This window comes from Propithecus coquereli, unplaced genomic scaffold (genome assembly GCF_000956105.1).
Source record: "Propithecus coquereli isolate 6110/MARCELLA unplaced genomic scaffold, Pcoq_1.0 Scaffold566, whole genome shotgun sequence".
In the NCBI taxonomy this organism is placed as follows: Eukaryota; Metazoa; Chordata; class Mammalia; order Primates; family Indriidae; genus Propithecus; species Propithecus coquereli.
The window spans coordinates 791,274-810,375 of record NW_012151574.1 but is presented as its reverse complement, the minus strand read 5'-3'; the positions used below and the strand labels follow the sequence as shown (position 1 = coordinate 810,375).

The 19,102-nt window shown below is 38.2% G+C and overlaps 1 protein-coding gene across 1 annotated transcript in view; it reads left to right on the top strand.

Annotated features, from left to right (window-relative positions):
• The first annotated feature begins 462 nt into the window (after positions 1-462).
• The window catches only part of STK4 (serine/threonine kinase 4), a 77,680-nt gene continuing 59,040 nt past the window's right edge, over positions 463-19,102 (top strand). The window contains exons 1-5 of the mRNA XM_012657952.1: positions 463-588; positions 6,003-6,083; positions 12,247-12,375; positions 14,702-14,816; positions 17,972-18,136. Of these exons, the coding sequence (XP_012513406.1) occupies positions 554-588; positions 6,003-6,083; positions 12,247-12,375; positions 14,702-14,816; positions 17,972-18,136 (525 nt within the window). The 5' untranslated portion in view covers positions 463-553. The remainder of the gene's footprint in view (positions 589-6,002; positions 6,084-12,246; positions 12,376-14,701; positions 14,817-17,971; positions 18,137-19,102) is intronic.

Below are 19,102 nucleotides of genomic sequence, written 5' to 3'. Positions count from 1 at the left end.
CTATTTTAATGTCTGCAAACTGACTCTAAGGGGAGGCTGTTAGGAAAGACGGTGGGGCAGTTTGCACGTTGATAACGCCCAAGGAGGAAATGTTCAGGGGATCATTTGGGACCAGAGTTCAATTGTGAAGAACTTGCCTTATTAAGAATTGTCAGTTCTTATCAAGTCGGCGCTTCTCTACAAGACTCAGTATCTCCGTCTGAGAAACGAGGGCCAGAACCGAGGCAGAGCTAGGTTCCCAGCTTGGGGACCGAGTGTCGTGGACAAATAGCGTCGCAAGAAGACTAAGTCGCTGACGCTTTACAGCCGGAGGGAAAACTGCGCCCGCAGAAACCTCCTTCGCTGCGCTGTTCCGGGTCCACGCCCCGTCGCACCACGTGACCCATGCCTCGCGCTACGTGATCAAGACCGCAGCTCCGCCCAGCTCCCGCGCTTCGCGCCGCTTCCGGTAGGGGCGGAAAGCGGAAGTGTGGGAGGGCCTGCGGGGCGGGCTTTGGGAGGCCCAGGGGGAGGATGGAGCTGTGAGCGGGTCTGGGCGGCTGCTGGCAGCGCCATGGAGACCGTGCAGCTGAGGAACCCGCCGCGCCGGTAAGGGGCCACTGGCTAAGACGAAGGGCGTGGGGGCGGTGGGAGGGGAAGGCGGGAACCGGCTGAGGGGAGACACCTGCGCGTGAGCTCCTGCCGGGCGGGGAGCATCGGGACTAGGCGATCCAGCCGATGGGGCACCTGCTGAGTTGGGGCGGGGAGGCGTCTGGCGGGTGGGGGTCCGGCTGGGGCTGGTTAGGGGGAGCCTCGCTGTGGGGGGACTCTGCTGAGGGACATGGGGACATGTTAGGGAGAGTACCTGCTGAGGCCGGGGCCACTGGGGGAAGGCTATTCAAGAAGGGTCTCACGGAGGTTGGAGGAGTGCCGAAGTAGGATGAGAGCCTATGAGGGGTCTGTTTGAGGCAATGGATCTAGAACTAGAAAAGAGGAAGGCTGGGCGGACTTTCTAAGGGTCCTCAGTCCCACTTGAAGGGTGCAGTGGGAGGAAGATCTGTTGAGCGGAAAAGCTTTGCGCCTAAGGCGAGGAAAGGCTGAGGGGTCTAGCAAGGGAGGGGTTCGTGGAGGACAGCATTTGGGAGGATGCTCTTGGTGGTGTCCCCACTGTAGGATGATGATGGCATCTTTTATTACCGATGTCCAGAGTGTCTTCCTAATTGTTTCCACATCCTCCTCAGCCCTTTAAAGCCCAACATTGGGAGATAGGTAAGGAAATAAGAGGATGTTTTCAAGATGGGCAAACTGAGGTCCAGAAGAATTGAGACACACGTGTTTCTTTCTTTGCTCTGGGTCACTGGGCCTGGCCAGACCGTGCCCTTTTCAGGACTCTTGTTTTGTGAATATCAGCTCCAGATCCTAGTGGTAGGTGGAATTGTTTTAGATCAAGATCAGGGAGGTGGCTGATCCTAGAAATTCTGAACTCCTGGCTTGGTTGCAGTTGTATCGTTGATTTCCGCTGTGGACATCTGGGCCTTATGTCAATCTACCACATCTGGAGAAAAGGAGGGAGTAGAGACTGAGGCAGTCACGCTCCTCCAAGGTGCAGTGTAGTTAACTTCTTTTGCACAGACAACATCTGACTTCCTGAAGCAGAATGAACACTAAAGTAGGAAGTGTTCAGTGTGTGGGAGTGCGGGGCAACCAGAGGTGAAGGGCAGAGATTAACAGCCTGGGCAACACTCTTGGGGGTTGTTTGAGCTTGGGGATGTTCGAAGTGCACAAATATTGCAGAAGGCAAATAGCTGGTTGGAATGGGCTTAAGATTCACCGTAGTGTGGTGTGCTGAGACTGTAATAGTAATGATTGTTACGCTCGTGTAGCACTTACTGGGTGCCAGGCACTGTTTGAAGTGCTTTCCATGTCCCCTGTTGAACCATCTGAAATTGCTGATATTTGACAATTTTTGACCTATAAAACAGTAATTTCATATGGTTCAACTTACTGTTGACTCATTTGATGCTCACAACAATCCTATGAGATGGATATCCCTACATCCATATTTTACAGATGATGAAACAGGCATAGAGAGGATAGTGATTTGCTGGAGGTCCTACAGCTGGTAAGAGACAGAGCTGGGATTTTCATATCCAGGCAATCTGGTCCAAAGTCCATGCTCTTCATTGTCTCTGATGCCTCTCTAGAAGTACCCCTGTTTCACAGGTCTTTGTGTATGTTAGCAGATATTTGCTGTGGCACCATAGTGATCTAATTATAAATGCACTCTGGTTATGTTTCTTTTTGAAATACATTTGTCCGTTCTTGGTTTTTTTCTCTGAGGTCTTAGTTTAGTTGAAAAGAGGATTAGGAACCTGAGTTTTGTTTCTCCCTTTGCCTGTGTTGTGTAACCTCAGGCAAAGGAGTAAACCTTGACATGTTCATTCTTGTACCTTTTGGATTTTAAAAAATGTATTAAAAATGCAAGAAAAGAGCATTGCAGGACTTAGTTCTTGAGTGACTACTGACTGCTGTCCTACTCTTTGTAACTAGTGGACTACCTAATTTGCAGCAGTTTAATTTTATTATCATTTGTATTATTTTGTTAGGACTGCCATAACAAAATATCATGGTGGTTTAAACACCAGAAATTTATTTTCTCGTAGTTTTGGGGGTTAGAGGTCTGAAATCAAAGTGTCGGCGAGGTTTTCTCTTTTGAGGCCTCTCTCCTTGGCTTATAAGTCACTGTCTTCTTCCTGTGTCTTCATGTTCTTCCCTCTGAACCTGTCTGTGTCCTAATCTCTCCTTCTTGTAAGTACACTAGTCATATTGGATAAGGGTTCACCTGAGTGACTTTATTTTACTGTAATTACTTCTTTAAAGGCCCTGTCTCCAAATACAGTCACATTCTGTGGCACTGGGAGTTAGGACTTAAACACATGCGTTGGGGTCGGGTGGCAGAAACAATGTTACTATCATTAAAAATATTTCATCAATTTATCTTATATATTTGTCATAACTCATCAAATTCTGTGTAGAAAGAGGAATTGTCATACAAAGATAAAATGAACTTTACAGAAGTTCTGTGATGAGAAAAAGAGGTTTGAGAATTAGCTCAACCTGTGAGTGAGTACTTCAGAAATACCATTATTTGTGTTAGGAAAGATACGGGTGTCTTTCTAGCGAATCAGATCGCATGGGTTTCCAACAGCCCCAGTGCAGGAAATGCTCTTTGTGTTCATGAGTTTGACATTTGCATGTGACTAAGTGAATGATGATAGATTGATGTCTTACGTAGGAGTTAATGATTTTAAAAGTGAGCTGTCATTAGATAATGATGTGGTGGAAGGTGTAGAGTGCAGTCCTGGGATGCTGGTCGTATGTGTGGCCGTCTGACTTAGGAGTAGAGCATCCACCAGTATTTGATGGAGGCTGTGTCGTCCAGGCCTGTTCGTTTATGAGCAAGTGCTGAAACTGCCTAGGACCTGGGGAAGTCCCAGGTGGAAGAGCTGCTTTATCAAAGTCAGGCTGTTTTGGTAACAGTGTTTATTCTGTCAAGAGTCATGGTATAAAATATCATTATGAGTCACTTACTAAAAGATTTTTTCATAAAAATCTTAATTGTTGATAACCCAGTAATACTTTTTAGGTGAAATTCTGTTTTATTTTGATAACCCAACAAAGATTGCTGATGAAGTTTATGATTCCCATCATTACATTTGCTAATACTTAGCAAATATTTTTTGATCGCCTCTTGGTTATCAGACACCAGAGATATAAAGACCCATTAAGTTCAAGTTGTTTTAAATAACCTCAGATCAAAAACAAACAAAAAACCACTTAGATTGTTTTAAAGAAGTATATGAGCAGTCATATAAAGTTTGTCTGTCAAAGTATTATCAGAGGCTTGCAGCTGTCTCATGGCAGTGGCAGTTTCCTTTGTTGTGCCGTGGTCTCTGTAGTAGTTGAAATAGTGAATTTTGCTTTTTGTAAACCACCAAGAGTCAACACTTCAAAGAAACACATTTGATCTTCCTTTATGTAAGCTGTTTATAAAACTTTAATTACACTTGAGAAATGAGGTATTGTTCATTGTTTATACAGCTATAATTCAGGGCCTTACAAAAGAACTATGGCATGTGAGATGTTCATTCTAACTTCTGAGTTCATAGAAATTTCATTTCTAAAGTTTAAGAGGAGTTTCACTTCATCCTTTTTTGTTTTGAAGGTGGGAGTTTTTATGATGTCATTGGAATTTAATTTTTAGGACCTTTTGATTTTTCAAAGGTCACTGTAGTCATTTTGTTTTGTTGATAGTCGAGTTAAGGCAGTTATTGACTTGGAATAGTTCTCCATTTCTCTAGTAAGTACATAATCCTTGATATTTATAAACTTCTGTAAAATTATCCTTTCGAGATCAGAGTTTATTGGTAAATACACACTTGATGTAGTCAGGGTTTTTTTGTCTTCTGATATTGCTGTTTTCTTTAGGAAGGTATACCTTTGTGTGTGTGTGTGTGTGTGTGTGTATGTGTATTTTGAGTCACGTCTTTTCTTACAATAATTGATATTGTGTAGCTAGTTTAAATCTTTTTCTTTATAAAGAAATCCCCAGTGTGACTACTTCCATATTTCACCATTTCCTGAGCTCTCTATTCTTCGTTGCCCTTTGTAGTTTCAGGAAGCCATTATGTAGATGATGCACACATACACACATACACACACACAAATATTCCTTACCAAGCTCCTTCTTTAAGCTCATTAATAATTTCCAGAAGTTCCAGAGTTTTAAAAAATGTTGTTAATTTGTAACCTCCTGTGTTTGTTATGATTGTCTAACATAGAGAAATCTGAACTCTCTGGAAGTTGTGAGCAGCCATGTACCTTTGATTTTGGGGACTAGTCAAAGGTACATGGCTGCTTGTGGGAGGATCTTTGTGAGACTATTTGAAACTCCCAGCTGCCTAGTTATTTTTCACTTTTGATCATGTCTACATGTACGCTTTCCACTTTCTGTTTCTGTGATACCTATAGAATTTATGTGTTTTGACAAAATTAACCAAAACCTTGCTAATGGGAGAGCAAAGGTCTCCTATGTCTTCCTTGGCCTCCAGTCCAGTTCATAGTTATGTTTCAATTCATAGTTAACCTTATATTAAACATCTTTTCTGAAGAGATAGTTATGTCATTTTAATTTGTGGACTCTCAAGATTTAAATGGATTTTAGGGCCTAGGTGTGGTGGCTCATACCTGTAATACCAGCACTTTGCAGTCAAATGCCCTACCCTGACCTATACCCTCAATACCAGCACTTTGGAAGGCTTAGGCGGAAGGATCACTTGAGGCCAGAAGTTCAAGAAGCAGCCTAGGCAACATATCAAGACCCTGATTTTAAAAAGAAAAGAAGAAAAATTAGCCAGGTGTGGTGGTTTACCCCTGTAGTCCTAGCTACCTGGGAAGCTGAGGCAGGAGGATCACTTGAGCCCAAAGGTTCAAGGTTACAGTGAGCTATGATTGGGCCACTGCACTCCAGCTTAGGTGACAGAGTGAGACCCTGTCTCTTAAAACAAACAAACAAACAAACAAAAAAACCAGTGGATTATAAAGGACGTATGTCTTGGTTGAATCCACTCTGCAGCATTTCAGCCACATGACAATTCATTTTCCATTTAAATTTTCCAGCAGTGAGGAACTAGGGACCTCTTAAGGCAATCTAAACCATTGTAGGACAAGTTTTATTGTTAGAAAATTCTTACCCGTGTTGAACTGAAGTCTGACTCTTGGCATCTCTCCACCTTCTGGTCCTGATTTTGCTTATCAGGGTGACCCAGAACAAGTGTAATCCTTCCGTAGAACAGTACTTCAGTGTCCCTTAAAAGTATCTTAGTTTGCCTTTGCTGTTGTTTACTAGTAAAGACTTTGTAGAGAAATTCTGAGGATGCTAATCGTAAAAATAAATGATGTATTTTATGTTCCAGTTACTAGCAAGTAAAATGTATTTCGTGTTTATATTTCTTCATTCACAGGCAGCTGAAAAAGTTGGATGAAGATAGTTTAACCAAACAACCAGAAGAAGTGTTTGATGTCTTAGAGAAACTTGGAGAAGGGTAAGCATAAAGAAAATAAAGGTCTCAGTCTTTTTCCTGTGCCAGCACCAGAAGCATGTGAACCTTTCTCATGGCAGTAATTCCCAAACCTGAGAAGAAAGAGGAATGTCGCTTATCAGCCTGGCTCCCGATGTGGTGGGAGGTAAATTTACATTTTGAAATGCTGTCCCCCACTTCACCCTAGTCACTATTTTAGACAGATTTAGTGATTCCTGATCTTCCTAACACGAAGGACATCTGTTGTTTTCTCTTTTGTAGAATCTGTGATTTGCATGATTTTATCTTTTTAAAAGACAGCACTAATTAGATTATAATTCATTAAAATTTTTAAAATTTGCTGCTCATAACTTCTGATTGGTATGATATAACTTGTGTTTCAATAAAAAACAATGGAATTCAGCATTGTAGTTTTTGCAGCTTTGTGAAATACTGTAAATAAATCAAGGACTGTCACCACCTTTACAGCTTCCTAGGAGATCCAGAATCCCAGGTTGGGAGCCAGTCAACTTCTTAAAACACAGAATTGTGAATGAGTTTATAAAATACTGATGAAATGACGTTTAGTAATAGGCCGTGCCTCTTATTGACTTTTGTGATACAATAAAGTTTACATCATAATTTTTTATACGTTTACATATCCTTTTAATTTAATCCTGTGATTTATTCCTTCTGTAAAGACCAGGACATTAGAGTATTAGGGACACACTTAAGTTTTTGTTGTTAATTTTTGAATAGGTAATAAAATCATATGACTTCAAATTCAAAAGCTATAAAAATGTGTATGATAAAAAGATCTGCCCTCTACCTCTGTCTCTCAGTCACCCAGAAGCAACCATCTAGCAGCTTCTTGTGTATCTCCAGAGACAGGTTATGCATATACAAGCAGATATACATGTGTTTGTGTGTGTATTTTTAATCTCTTAGGGGTACTTTTGGATGGAGAGAAGACCTGGCATATTATAAAACTTTTAGAAACATTTACTGTCTCATGACTGCTCTTTAAAACTCATCTCTTAAAAAAAAAAAACAAAAAAAACAAACTCATCTCTTATATATCATTAGATTATTTTTTGGGTTTAGTGTTTTTTATGCCTAACATAGATCCACAATAATGTCAGACCCAATCCTGATTACATAGAATAGTTTTTCGTAGTTTACCTCCATGTAAAAAACATTAGTCGTCGTCTTTTTGTAAGTTGGAAAAATACTCTTTGGAATCCAGCAAGAGATCAAGCAGAGAAGGAAAGCAAAAAATGACACCAACTGTGCTACCAAAAGACAAGTCCAAGATGAATCTGAAGACTGCCAGTTGACCGGCATCATTAAAGGTATGGGTAAATGACAGTCCCTCTATATCTCTTGCTGGCCATTTTCAGCTTGACATCCTTGCTATTTTCCTCAAGGCAGTGAGTCCATGGCCCTTAATCTAACAATGCTCATAGGTTGTACTCAGAATAAGAAAAAGACTAGTAGGCGTAATTGACTGTGTAACTAACTTGTTTCTTTCATTTCTAAGAAAAGCATGTTATAGTAGTGGGAACACAGACTTTATAGATAACAGTGGTTCACTCCTGTAATCCAGCACTTTGGGAGGCTGAGGTGGTAGAATCGCTCGAGGCCCGGAATTTAAGACCAGCCTGAGCAACATAGCGAGACCTTGTCTCCACAAAAAATTAAAAAAAAAAAATTAGCCAGGCATGGTGGCACACGCCTATAGTCCCAGCTACTCAGGAGGCTGAGGCAGGAGGATGGCTTGAGCCCAAGAGTTTGAGGTTGCTGTGAGCTATGATGATGCCACTGTACTCCAGCCTGGGCAACAGAGAGAGACCCTGTCTGAAAATAAAATTCCTTGCTTTCCTGTTTATTGGTCATAATAAAGAAGTGAGCTTGAACAAATTGCTTAATATTTTGGAGGCTCACAATCCTCATCTATAAAGTGGGAAGAATAATAGTGTCTACTTCATAGAGTCGTGGCAAGTATTACAACATGAGATAATAGGGGTAGAGTGCTAATAAGTACAATGCTTGTCACATAGTAAGTGCTCAGCAAGTGGCAACTATTATTTCATTTTTAAGTATATCAACTGAAGCATTTTTCAGACTTTAGCATGTCGAAACAAAGTTAAATCTTAAGTCTTAAAGTATATTTAGGTGTTCTTACAGGTAGCTCTGTTTGGGTTGATTTGGTTTGGGGATTGTTAAAAATATAGACAGAATATATCAGGAATATAATGTAAGGAAAAACTAAGCTAATTATGATTTTTTGAATTATGTTTTAGATGTATGGATGTCTTCAGCAAACAACATGGAAATTTCCCTATAAAGATATCACCAGGGAGAAAACAAATAAAGCTTCAGATCTTTCTTCCCATGCTGTCACCATGGTGCTCTTTTAAATGATACCACAGATGCTTGGATTTCTGTCATCTTGACTGAATGAAACTGAACAAACTTCATTTAACTAGGAAAATCCTGAAGGAAGACCTTAGCTGAACTTCTTTCCAAACACATTCTGCTATGTCATCCTTATATTGTTCTGGAGGATGAATGGATTGTGAATTCTCACTGACTGTGTGTTGTGAAATGAGCTATGGCTCACAGACTGTATTGGATGCTGCAGTTCTGTGTTTCGAGGAAATCGTGTGGATCTGTGGCAGGGTAGAGCCAAAGCTCCAGACCAAGCTGAGTGGAGAGCACTTGGAAAGTGTTTTGATTTGGAGCCTAGCACCTTTTTCTATTACACTTAAAAGTTTTACACATTGACTCATTTAAGTTTTTGTCACAGAATGATAACAAAAGCATTCTGCCCATGGTTTCATAGCTAGTGAGTGCTGTTGTTAAGACTTATACCTGGTTAGTTTGGCCTCAGATACTGTGTTATTAGCATTTTTCTACACTGAGCCTTGCCTTGTATGAAACACCTACTTCTCCATCCTCTTTGCTCTCCACCAGTTGTAATTCATTGAGTCATTTCATTTTTGTCATAAGGATTCAGGTTTTAAGGGACTTGCCTTTGAGGGCGTGATTACTAAAATCTTCTAAGTCCTCTCAGATTACTGTAAATGTGGTGTGTGGAATCATGAATCTTAATTGTTCATATGAGCTGTCAGAGTTTTCTTTGCAATCAAGAGAGCATAGAGTGTTCTGGTCAAGACTGCTGAGTGAGTGCATGCATGCAGAGACTTCTCCTTTCCATTTCTGATACATGAGAATAATGAATGAAAATCAGTTTTTAAAAAATATAAGAATATATAGCTATAGACAAGGGATAGAAAAGAAAAATCTATGCTAATAAGAGGAGGGTAAAATGTACACTATCCTTGTCAGGAAAATGCATTTGGGTTTCCTACATGGAGTTGTGGGCTGGGACTAGGCTCCCCATTTATGAACTAAACTGAAATAAATTTGCCTGACCATCACTACAGAGTATCATTTGCCTGCGGTTGTGAAAAAGTGGAGGTACTGGTCTGATGATAGGAACTGAGCCCAGACTGTATTCAAGTATGGTATCTTGAAGGGCAAAAACCCAATCTCCCAGTATAAGACCTGGTTAAGTTGTACAGTCCATGTGACCGGGCTGAGGGAACCATGAAACCATCTGACAGTGACTGTAGAAGAACTTCATTTAAGGTAAAAGGAAATCCATGCAAGGAAATCCACCACCATGAGGTGGTCAGCAGAATGAGAGAATTCACACTCAAGGAAATAGAAATAATGGAGCAATCTGAAAAGGGATTGAATATGTTTATGATTTTCAAAGAGATAAAAGGAGGGAATAAAATTCTTAAAAGAAGAGTACCAGATTATTAACATGAACAGTTAGCCCAGTAGAAAATAAAAAGTTGGGAATCTCGACAATGAAAATTACAATAATTGAAGTTTTACAATACAAGCCCAATAAATTGGATAAACAGCAACATAGACAAACTGAAAAGAGAGTTTGTGAATTGAAAGAAATGAGACTGATCACAAAACGCAGAACAAAGAAATACAGTGTTGGAAACCAAGAAGAAAACATGGATTCAGGAGGTCCAATATACATCTACTAGGAATTCCAGAAGAAGATAATTAGGATAGAGAAAGAAGAAATAAAGAGATAATGCTGAGAATTTTGCATACTTGAAGAACTATTTGAGCCCTCAGATTGAAGAAGTTGATGAAGTGCCAAATAAATCAACTCCAAGTTATGCTAACATTGTAGAATGTTAAGGATAAAGAGGAAATCTTAAATGTATGGGGAGGTTACCTATGCAAAATGATAATCTCATGAAAGCAGACTTCTCAGCAACAGTAGATACTGGAGAACTGCAGTGAAAGTGCTGAGGCACAGCTATTGTCAGAGACTTCTATATTCAGCAAAACTGTCATTCCAGAGGAAGGGTGAAATAAAGACATTTTCAGACCTGTGGGACCTGGTGTGTCCGGAATGCCTTTGGATGGAAGTAGTAATACCCAACTAACAGTGATTAACCAATAAAGGCATTAATAGCTAAATAAATCTGGGGATAAGAGATTATAGGAATGGTTAATTGGCTTGATAGGGTGGTTTGGCATCTGGTTAATTCTGTTTCAAGGTGGCTACATTGGTTTCAAGCATCATCCCTCACATTATAGTAACCAAGGCAGGAAGGGAAGTAGCCTTCTTGTGTGCCGGTCTCTTACCAGGGAAGAAAAGCTTTTCCAGAAATCCTTCAGCAGAATTCCCCTCAGATTTAATTGGCCAGAACTGGGTCATATGCTTGCTACTATTTCCATCACTGGTAGAAGGGAGTAGGAGTCCTAAGACTGGCTTGGACTAATATGATGTATCCTCTGGGACCAAGCACATCACCACCCTAACAAATCGGGGTTATTTTAGCAAGGAAGAAGGGACAGTGTTTGGGTCATCCACGCAGGGTCAACAGTTGCCTTTTTTCTGGCAAAAACATTTAATGCCATATTTAAGGATCATACTAGTTTTACAAATGTAAGAGTTTCTGATAGAATGGAAATTTTTTATGTGTTCCGCATAGACTTAAAAAAAGTTTTATGTTTAAAACGATTCTTGAGCATATATTTGGCAGCTAGAGTGTCCTACTATTTTGACATATTAGGTGGCACTGTTATTGTAATTTTTTTCCACCAAGACACTATGAAGATACAGGTGTGTTTTAAAAATATTAAAGACAGTTTACTCAGTATTATGTCATTGACAGCTGCCCAGGATTTTAATGATAATGTAATCTGTGTAAGGTGATGATATCTCATGTGACCAAAACAACTATCTTGTAAGGTAGTTTGTGTTATTGTCATTTTACAGTTGAGAAAATTGATGCACAACAAAGTTATAACATGTCTATAAGTGATAGCTAATAATGTAGCGGTGGTAGGACTCAAATTGTAGGTCTTTACCTTCCAAATCTGTGCTCCTATAGCCCCCAGATTGAATGAATACATAAACTTTATTTCATATTAAGCTCTTAAGGCAAAATGGAGTAGAAGGCAAAAAGAATTTCTATGTGCTATGTTCACCTGATACTAGCATTAAATGTTTAGTTTTTAATTAGTTTCCATAATATTTTAAGCATTATTGCAAGTAAGAGGAACAAGGACAGAAAGATCTTGTGGTACTAGAGTGAATGCAAGAAAACAAAGACCTTCACTTCCTTATTGTACTCCAGTGTATGTGTGGAGAGAACACAAGCTTTGTTTTCAGAAAAACATCTAGGTTCAGTCCTGGACTGACCACTTATCACTTATGTGGCCTTGGGCAAATTATGTAACCTCTCTGAACCTCTTTATATGTACCTGTAAAATAGGGATAATTGCCTCTTCCTCATTTTTTTGTGAGAATGAATTGAGATGGTGCATGGTTTCTACTAGACAGCAGGCATACAATGCATGGTAGCTACTGTGTTATTATGTCGTAATAATACATTCATTAAAGTTTAAATGCGAAGCTTTTAAGATGCCATTTTGTGGTGGTTCTCTTGACAGTTTTTCCCCCCCAAAGGACTTAGTTTTGCAAGTGTAGCTATATACTTACAGTATTAATATTATATTACCTAATATATCATTAGGCACCTAGGGATATAAATTAGAACAGTGAGTTGCTTGTGTTTTGCCCCTTCTTATCTCTTGGCTTGCTTTGACTTTATAAATGTTCTCCTTCCTCCAATTACAGCTCCTATGGCAGTGTATACAAAGCTATCCATAAAGAGACTGGTCAGATTGTTGCTATTAAGCAAGTTCCTGTGGAATCAGACCTGCAGGAGATAATTAAAGAAATCTCTATAATGCAGCAATGTGACAGGTAAAGTCATGTGGGCTTCCTTTGGAGACAATGTGGTTTTGAATTTGCTGTGATTATTTAGAGTTTGACACCTAGAGATGCATTTACTTAGATATTTTGCAGAAGGAAGAGTTTAATGGAATCATTATGCATATTCTTTTTGGAAAAAAATATGAAAAAGTTTGTATGTTTTTGTAGCTAAACTTTTATAGTTTCTATTTCTGCATATTTGTTTCTTTTTCTTTTTTTTCAGTAAGCCCTTTTAGAAACTAGGAAGAAGAGACAGAAGGTGGTGCTTGCTTTTTTTTTTCTTTGATAATGATCTCTTTTATTTCCTATTGAGAAAACATCTTGGCAGAAATAGCTAAGGAGAGAAAATTCACATGCTTTTTATCTCTAGAAACCTTAGGGTATTAGATAGGTCTATAGAAAGAGAATATTTATTTATGTATTATTATTTTTTCCTTCACATTAAAAAAATTATTCAAGCTAAGAGTAGTTAAGTATTTTATTTTTGAGGAACTAAGATTTGTCAAATGCTGTGAGCAGGAAGTCAGGCCAAAAGGCAACCGCAGAAAAGCACGTGGTTTGCTCTGAAATTCTGTGACAACATGGGCTGGTCACAGTGATACAGCAGGCTTCCCCAGCACTATTTAGATTGAAGAGAAATGCAAAGTTAGGGGCAATACCAGCTCTAGGTAGTTGGAAAGGGGGTGAAAAATTCTTGCAGTTGAGGCTGCATTTTTGGTGAGCAGATCAACTTAGTGCCTACTGTGTTTAAGACTTCAACATTGGGGTAGGTGGGGCAACCTAGCAGAAAATTTGTCCAGGAGCCCTTAAGTCTCATAGACTTGTAAATGCAGCCATTTCTCTTCTCTCTCCCTCTCTGCCTCCCCTTTTTTTCTTTCTACTTTTATGGTTACTATCTACTAGATAAAACTCCCATTTCTCTTGATTGGGATTGATCAGGTTAAGGTGACAGTTCCTCTATAAGATATATTACAGAAGTTCTTTCCAGCTGGCAAATTGGGACGTAGTCGTTTTTGACAGACTACGCAGGAGCTCTGTCCAAACAGGGTATGGAAATGTCTCTAAGCAAAGAGATATTTTGAAGAGCCTACTCTGTGCTAAACACTCTAAGAAGTACAGCTAAATACAGTTCTTATGCATTGGGAGTTTATGGACTAACTGGACAGGCTAGGCATATATAGGTACAGAAAAATCTAGGGGACAATGCAAGACTACATGGAACATATTCCAACGTTAAATACACAGTAGTTATTGCCTGTAATATTTAACTCCTGTAAATACTGTACTACAGGATTTTAGGGAAGGGAGAGCAAATGTAGTGATCTTTACCTTAGAGATTTAGTCATCCATTTCTCCACTAATTTTCATTTCATGTGTGTGTTTTTTCTTCCCTTGTCTTTGGCATTTTTCCCAAGAAAGAAGGGGTGTTTGCAATTCTGAGAGTTAATGAAGATGATTTTGTTTTATTAGTGTCTTCAGTTATTAATGTGACTTTATTTGGCCCTGATAACTATCTAGCCAGATAAAGCTGGTAGCTCTTTAAGGGAAGGCAGATTATTTCATTTTAATGGAATGTTTTATTTTTTTTCTGAAATTTCATGTTTGGTATCTCTCCTCAAGCTTGAGACCTAAAATTCCAGGTCTGATCCTGCCCATTTTTTCTTCATAATAGATTATAGTATGTGTGTTTTCTACAAACTACATATAACTTCTTAGAAAAATGCAAATGAAAAGAAAAAAATCGCTTTTCCCTTTGGAGAAATCATCATTGTTAAATACTGCTTGATATACATATTCTTCTTTATCTCTTTTTGGAGTTTTACTGTGCTTACTATTTTGTAGCCTGCCCCACCCCCCTTTTTTTTGGTAAACAAGATATCTTCTCATGTTATCAAATATACCTTTATAACATTTTCTGTGGGTTCAGGATATTCCATTATATGGCTATATCTTTATTTCTTGAATAAACTTCCTAATGTTGGATGGACATTTAGATGGTATCTAAATTTTGACTTTTATCAACAGTACTATGATGGCAACTGTTTCTTTTTGAACATTTATAATTCTTTTCTGAGGATAAATTGTAGACTTAGAAACGCAGGTTAAAGGACCCACCTATTTTTTACACTTTTTTTTATTCATTACCCTCCAGAAAAGCTATACCATTGTACATTCTTATCAGGAGGTTGCCCATTTTTACCTTAATAATCAATAATTGATCTTTTGAGATGAGGAATTAATTTTCATATATTTAATAGCATGAATAGAGATGTTTTAAGGCTGTTTCTACTAATTTATATTGCCTCTCTCTCTCTAGCCCACATGTAGTCAAATATTATGGCAGTTATTTTAAGAACACAGACTTGTGGATCGTTATGGAGTACTGTGGGGCTGGTTCTGTGTCTGATATCATTCGATTACGAAATAAAACGGTAAGTTTACCTTCTTGAATAATGCAGCTGAGCTATTCTCTTATGCCATCTTCTTTTCTCTGGCCTCTTAATCTTGTGCATTTTCCTAGTACCGTATGTACAGAGATGACTGGCAGATTTCCTCTGCCGGGGTTCAGACCTCATGATTCTTTTGCCTCTAAAGAGGGCTAGATTATGTTGGGTATTATAGGCCATGGGAATGAGTTTGGATTTTATTCCAAGGATAATAGGAAACCATTGCTGGGTTGTAAGCAAGTGTATGAACCATCTGATGAATGTTTTAAAGAGGAAACTCTGGCTTCTGTGTAGATTGTGGGTGGATAAGAGTAGAAGCAGGGGAAATCTAAGCTCTTAGACTTTTTGTCTTAGTAAGAAAAATAAGAATAATGATACCCACATTAAGTATATGAAAAGTGGTGAAAATCAATTTAATAGGTAAATGTACTCTGTAAATTGTGAGGTGTTATACAAAACATAAGGTAGGGGTGTTTTAAAACTCAGTTATAACTTTGGATTATCCATATACGATCTCCTTTTCTTAATTTACATTATTCAGAGTTAGTGTGTTTGCCTAATCAAACAAGAAGTTCTTTAGCTAGGAATAATATCCTAACATAAGATATATTTAAAGAAGTCCCAAAAATTGAATAATTTTTTAAATTAAAAATTGGGCTCTAGGGCTTCTTATTAGTATATGCAGCATTAAGCTATTTTGTTTCAGGTATTCTAAAACAAAATCAGTTTTGATGCCACTCTTAGTATCTTTTGAAATCTTAATGTTATATTTATATAATTTTTAACTATTAAGTGCTGATTTTTTTATTATACATTATTTTGCCTAATATTATAAATCTGTGCTGTCTAGCACGATAGCCACTTGCCACAGTGGTTATTGAGTACTTGAAATGTGGCCAGTCTGAATTGAGATATGCTGTTAGTGTAAAGTACACACAAGAGTTTGAAGAATTATTATACCAAAAAATGTAAAAATATCTTTCATGTTGATCACATGGTAGAATGATATTTTTGGATAAATATGGTCAAGTAAAATATATTACCAACATTATACTTGTTTCCTTTTTTATTTCTTTTTTCGGAGACAGGGTCTTTCTAGGTTGCCCAGGCTGGCCTCAAAGTCCTGGGCTCAAACGATCCTCCTGCCTCAGCCTCCCAAGTAGCTGGAGTGCTACCGGCTCTTGTTTCTTTTTAAAACATTGCTACTAGGAAATTAAAAATTACATTTGTAGCTCCCATTATGTTTCCATTGGGCAGTGCTGCTTGAACTGATTAGCTCAGTTCATTAGAGTAAGGAATCAGTAAGTCAAGTCATGAGCTTTGTTCTCTTTGTCCACAAGAAGGTACCCCAAACTCTAACCTGCCACCTTGCCAGTAATGTTTGCCTGGACTTTAGTGAAAGCTTTATAATTTATTAGCTCTGCTCCCTTTGGCACAAATTACTTGTCTGTGTCTCAGCTTCATTATCTATAAAATGATGTTGATAATAGTTCCTCTACCTCATTTAGTTGTTATAAGGATTAAATGAGATTTCCATAAATAGTGCTTAGCATAGATAAAACACTTAGTAATGATTAGCTGTTTTTAATATTGTTAACATAGTGCCTGGCTCATAATAGGTGCTTATTAAATATTTGTTGATTGATTGTGTAGTAGGTATTAAACCATGATGTCTTATATCATTTGATTTTCATAACACTCTTAAAGAAAAACTATATTCCTGTTTTTTGATTGAGAAACTAAGACTAGGTTGAATAACTTGTTTAAGTCACATGAAAGTAGAGTCAAGGGTAAAAGCTAGGTCTTTCTAATGCTAAATCTTATACTTTTTGTGCCACATCACACTCCTTTCTAAATGTGAGTTGTTTGTCATAAGGGGAACCGTGTGAGAGTCTTTTGATAGATGCACAGAGTCAGCATTGGACAGATCAGATATTCTGTGCTAGTCTCCAGCATCCTTGCTTTCATTTATTCATTATCATTCAACAATTTTTTTTTTTTAGCACCTGCCATGTGCCAGGTGGCTTTATTGGTGTTAGGGATACAAAAGTAAATAAAGACATTTTTAATGGAGCTTATTTTTCTAACAGGGAAGGTATGACATAAATAGGTATACAAATAATGCGTAGTGTGGCAGGTGGTGATATGCCGCAGTGACAAATAAGGTGAGATAAGGGAATAGAGAATGATCTAAGAATGGAGCAGAGAAGGCCACTCTGATTTTCGGAGGAGGTGACATTTGGGCAGAGACAGAAGTAAGAAAGCAAATCATACAGACACGTGGATGAAGAGCATTGTCTGCGTAGAGAACAGGCAGGTGAAAAGAGCCATGGAGGGAAGTGTGCTTGAGGTGTACAGAAACAGCAAGGAAGCCCGTGTAGCTGAAACAGAATGAGCAAGGTAGACAGTATAGAAGATGAAGTTAGAGATGTAGCTGGGAGTCAGGTCACGTAAGACCTTGGTGAGGACTAGCTTTTATTTTAAGTGGCTTAGGAAGACATTGGTAGGTTTTAGCAGATCTGGCTTACATTTTAAAAGGTTCATTGTGGTTGCTGTGTGGAAAATACATTGTAGAGAGTCAAGGGTGGGAGCAGTGAAACCAGTTGGGAGGTTATTAGAATAGTTCAGGCAGGATATGATGGCAACTTGGACCAGGGTGATTACAGAGGACAGGGTAATACAGATATATTAATATATCTTGAAGATAGAGAAGAGTCAAGTATCACCTTAAGGTTTTTGGCCAGAGCAACTGAAGAAGTACAGTTGCCTTTTGCTGAGAGAAGGAGGACTGTGAGAAGAGTGGAGGTTGTTGGATGGGTGGGAGGGAGAGGGGTAGGATGGCAGAAATAAAGAATTTGATTTTGACATGTTATGCTTGTGATGCTTGTTAGGTATTCAGCTGGAGATGTTGTGTAGGCAAATACATGGATCTGACTGGGGAGAGAACTGGTCTGGAAATATAACTTGTAGGGAGTGGTCAGCATGTCGATGGTGTAAGCAGTCAGATGCTATTCACAGGTTGAGTAAGATCTGCTTATATTCAAGAAAGGAGTTTGGATCTAATGTTTTTTTTGTTTTTATTTTCCTTTTTCTAATGTGCTTATGTAAACTGATAGAATTTGAACTTCTTGTTCTTTCAGTTAACAGAAGATGAAATAGCTACAATATTACAATCAACTCTTAAGGGACTGGAATATCTTCATTTTATGAGAAAAATACACCGAGATATCAAGGCAGGAAATATTTTGCTAAATACAGAAGGACATGCAAAACTTGCAGATTTTGGGGTAGCAGGTCAACTTACAGTAAGTAAAAATGTTACTTGTATTGATAACTTTCAGTTCTGTCCTGAGAAGCGATTCCTTTTACTCACCTATTTTTTTAAATATAAAACTTGGATAGTAAAAAATTGTAGAATCTACCAGTAGGTTACAGAAGAGCCAGTAGGTTATTTTAGAGCCTTACCTGGGGTTTAGGTCACATAGTTTAACTTTGCTTAACTTTTATAATAAAAGATGAAAACTAAAACAAGAAATGATAGAGTGAGTACTCTATTGGATTACATTCACGTATTTATTAAAAGAAGAAAAATTTCCTAGAATAGGACAGAACATCATCTCATTCAACTCCAGGTAGTACCTGACAGTTACTGTACTGGAAACACTCTCATTTGGTTCCAGGATACAGTCTTTTGATTCTCCTCCTCCCTCACTAGTACATGGCAGTGAAAAAAGAAAAAAAAACAACCTATGTTTTCAAAATAGGAAGTCTAGAATTATCTGATTTTATGAAATATATAAGATATGTGTGAAAGCATATATAGAAAAATGGAAACAGTTCTCTACAGGTATACACTAAAAATTGCAACAATATTATATATCAAGTGGTTTTCTTGGATGGTAAAATTAATATATATAGTTTGTTTAGAACTGGTATTATGTAAAATTTTTATTTTTTATTTTAAATGTGCCTAGGGTATGTTAGGGAATGTCACATATATTGCAACAGCACAGAAATTGCTTTGATGTTAGAAAAAAATATCAGAAGCTTATGCAGTATTATGATTTCTGGGCTCTGCAAAACATTTTGCTGTTAACACAAAAGTAAGCAGTACCAATGTTATCTAAACTACAATCTTATTAAGGAAACCACATTGAAAACTACATCCTCTGGTGCCATCATGCACGGCTAATTTTTTAAAAAAATATTTTGTAGAGATGGAGTCTTGCTGTGTTGTTCAGGCTGGTCTTGAACCCCTGACCTCAAGTGAT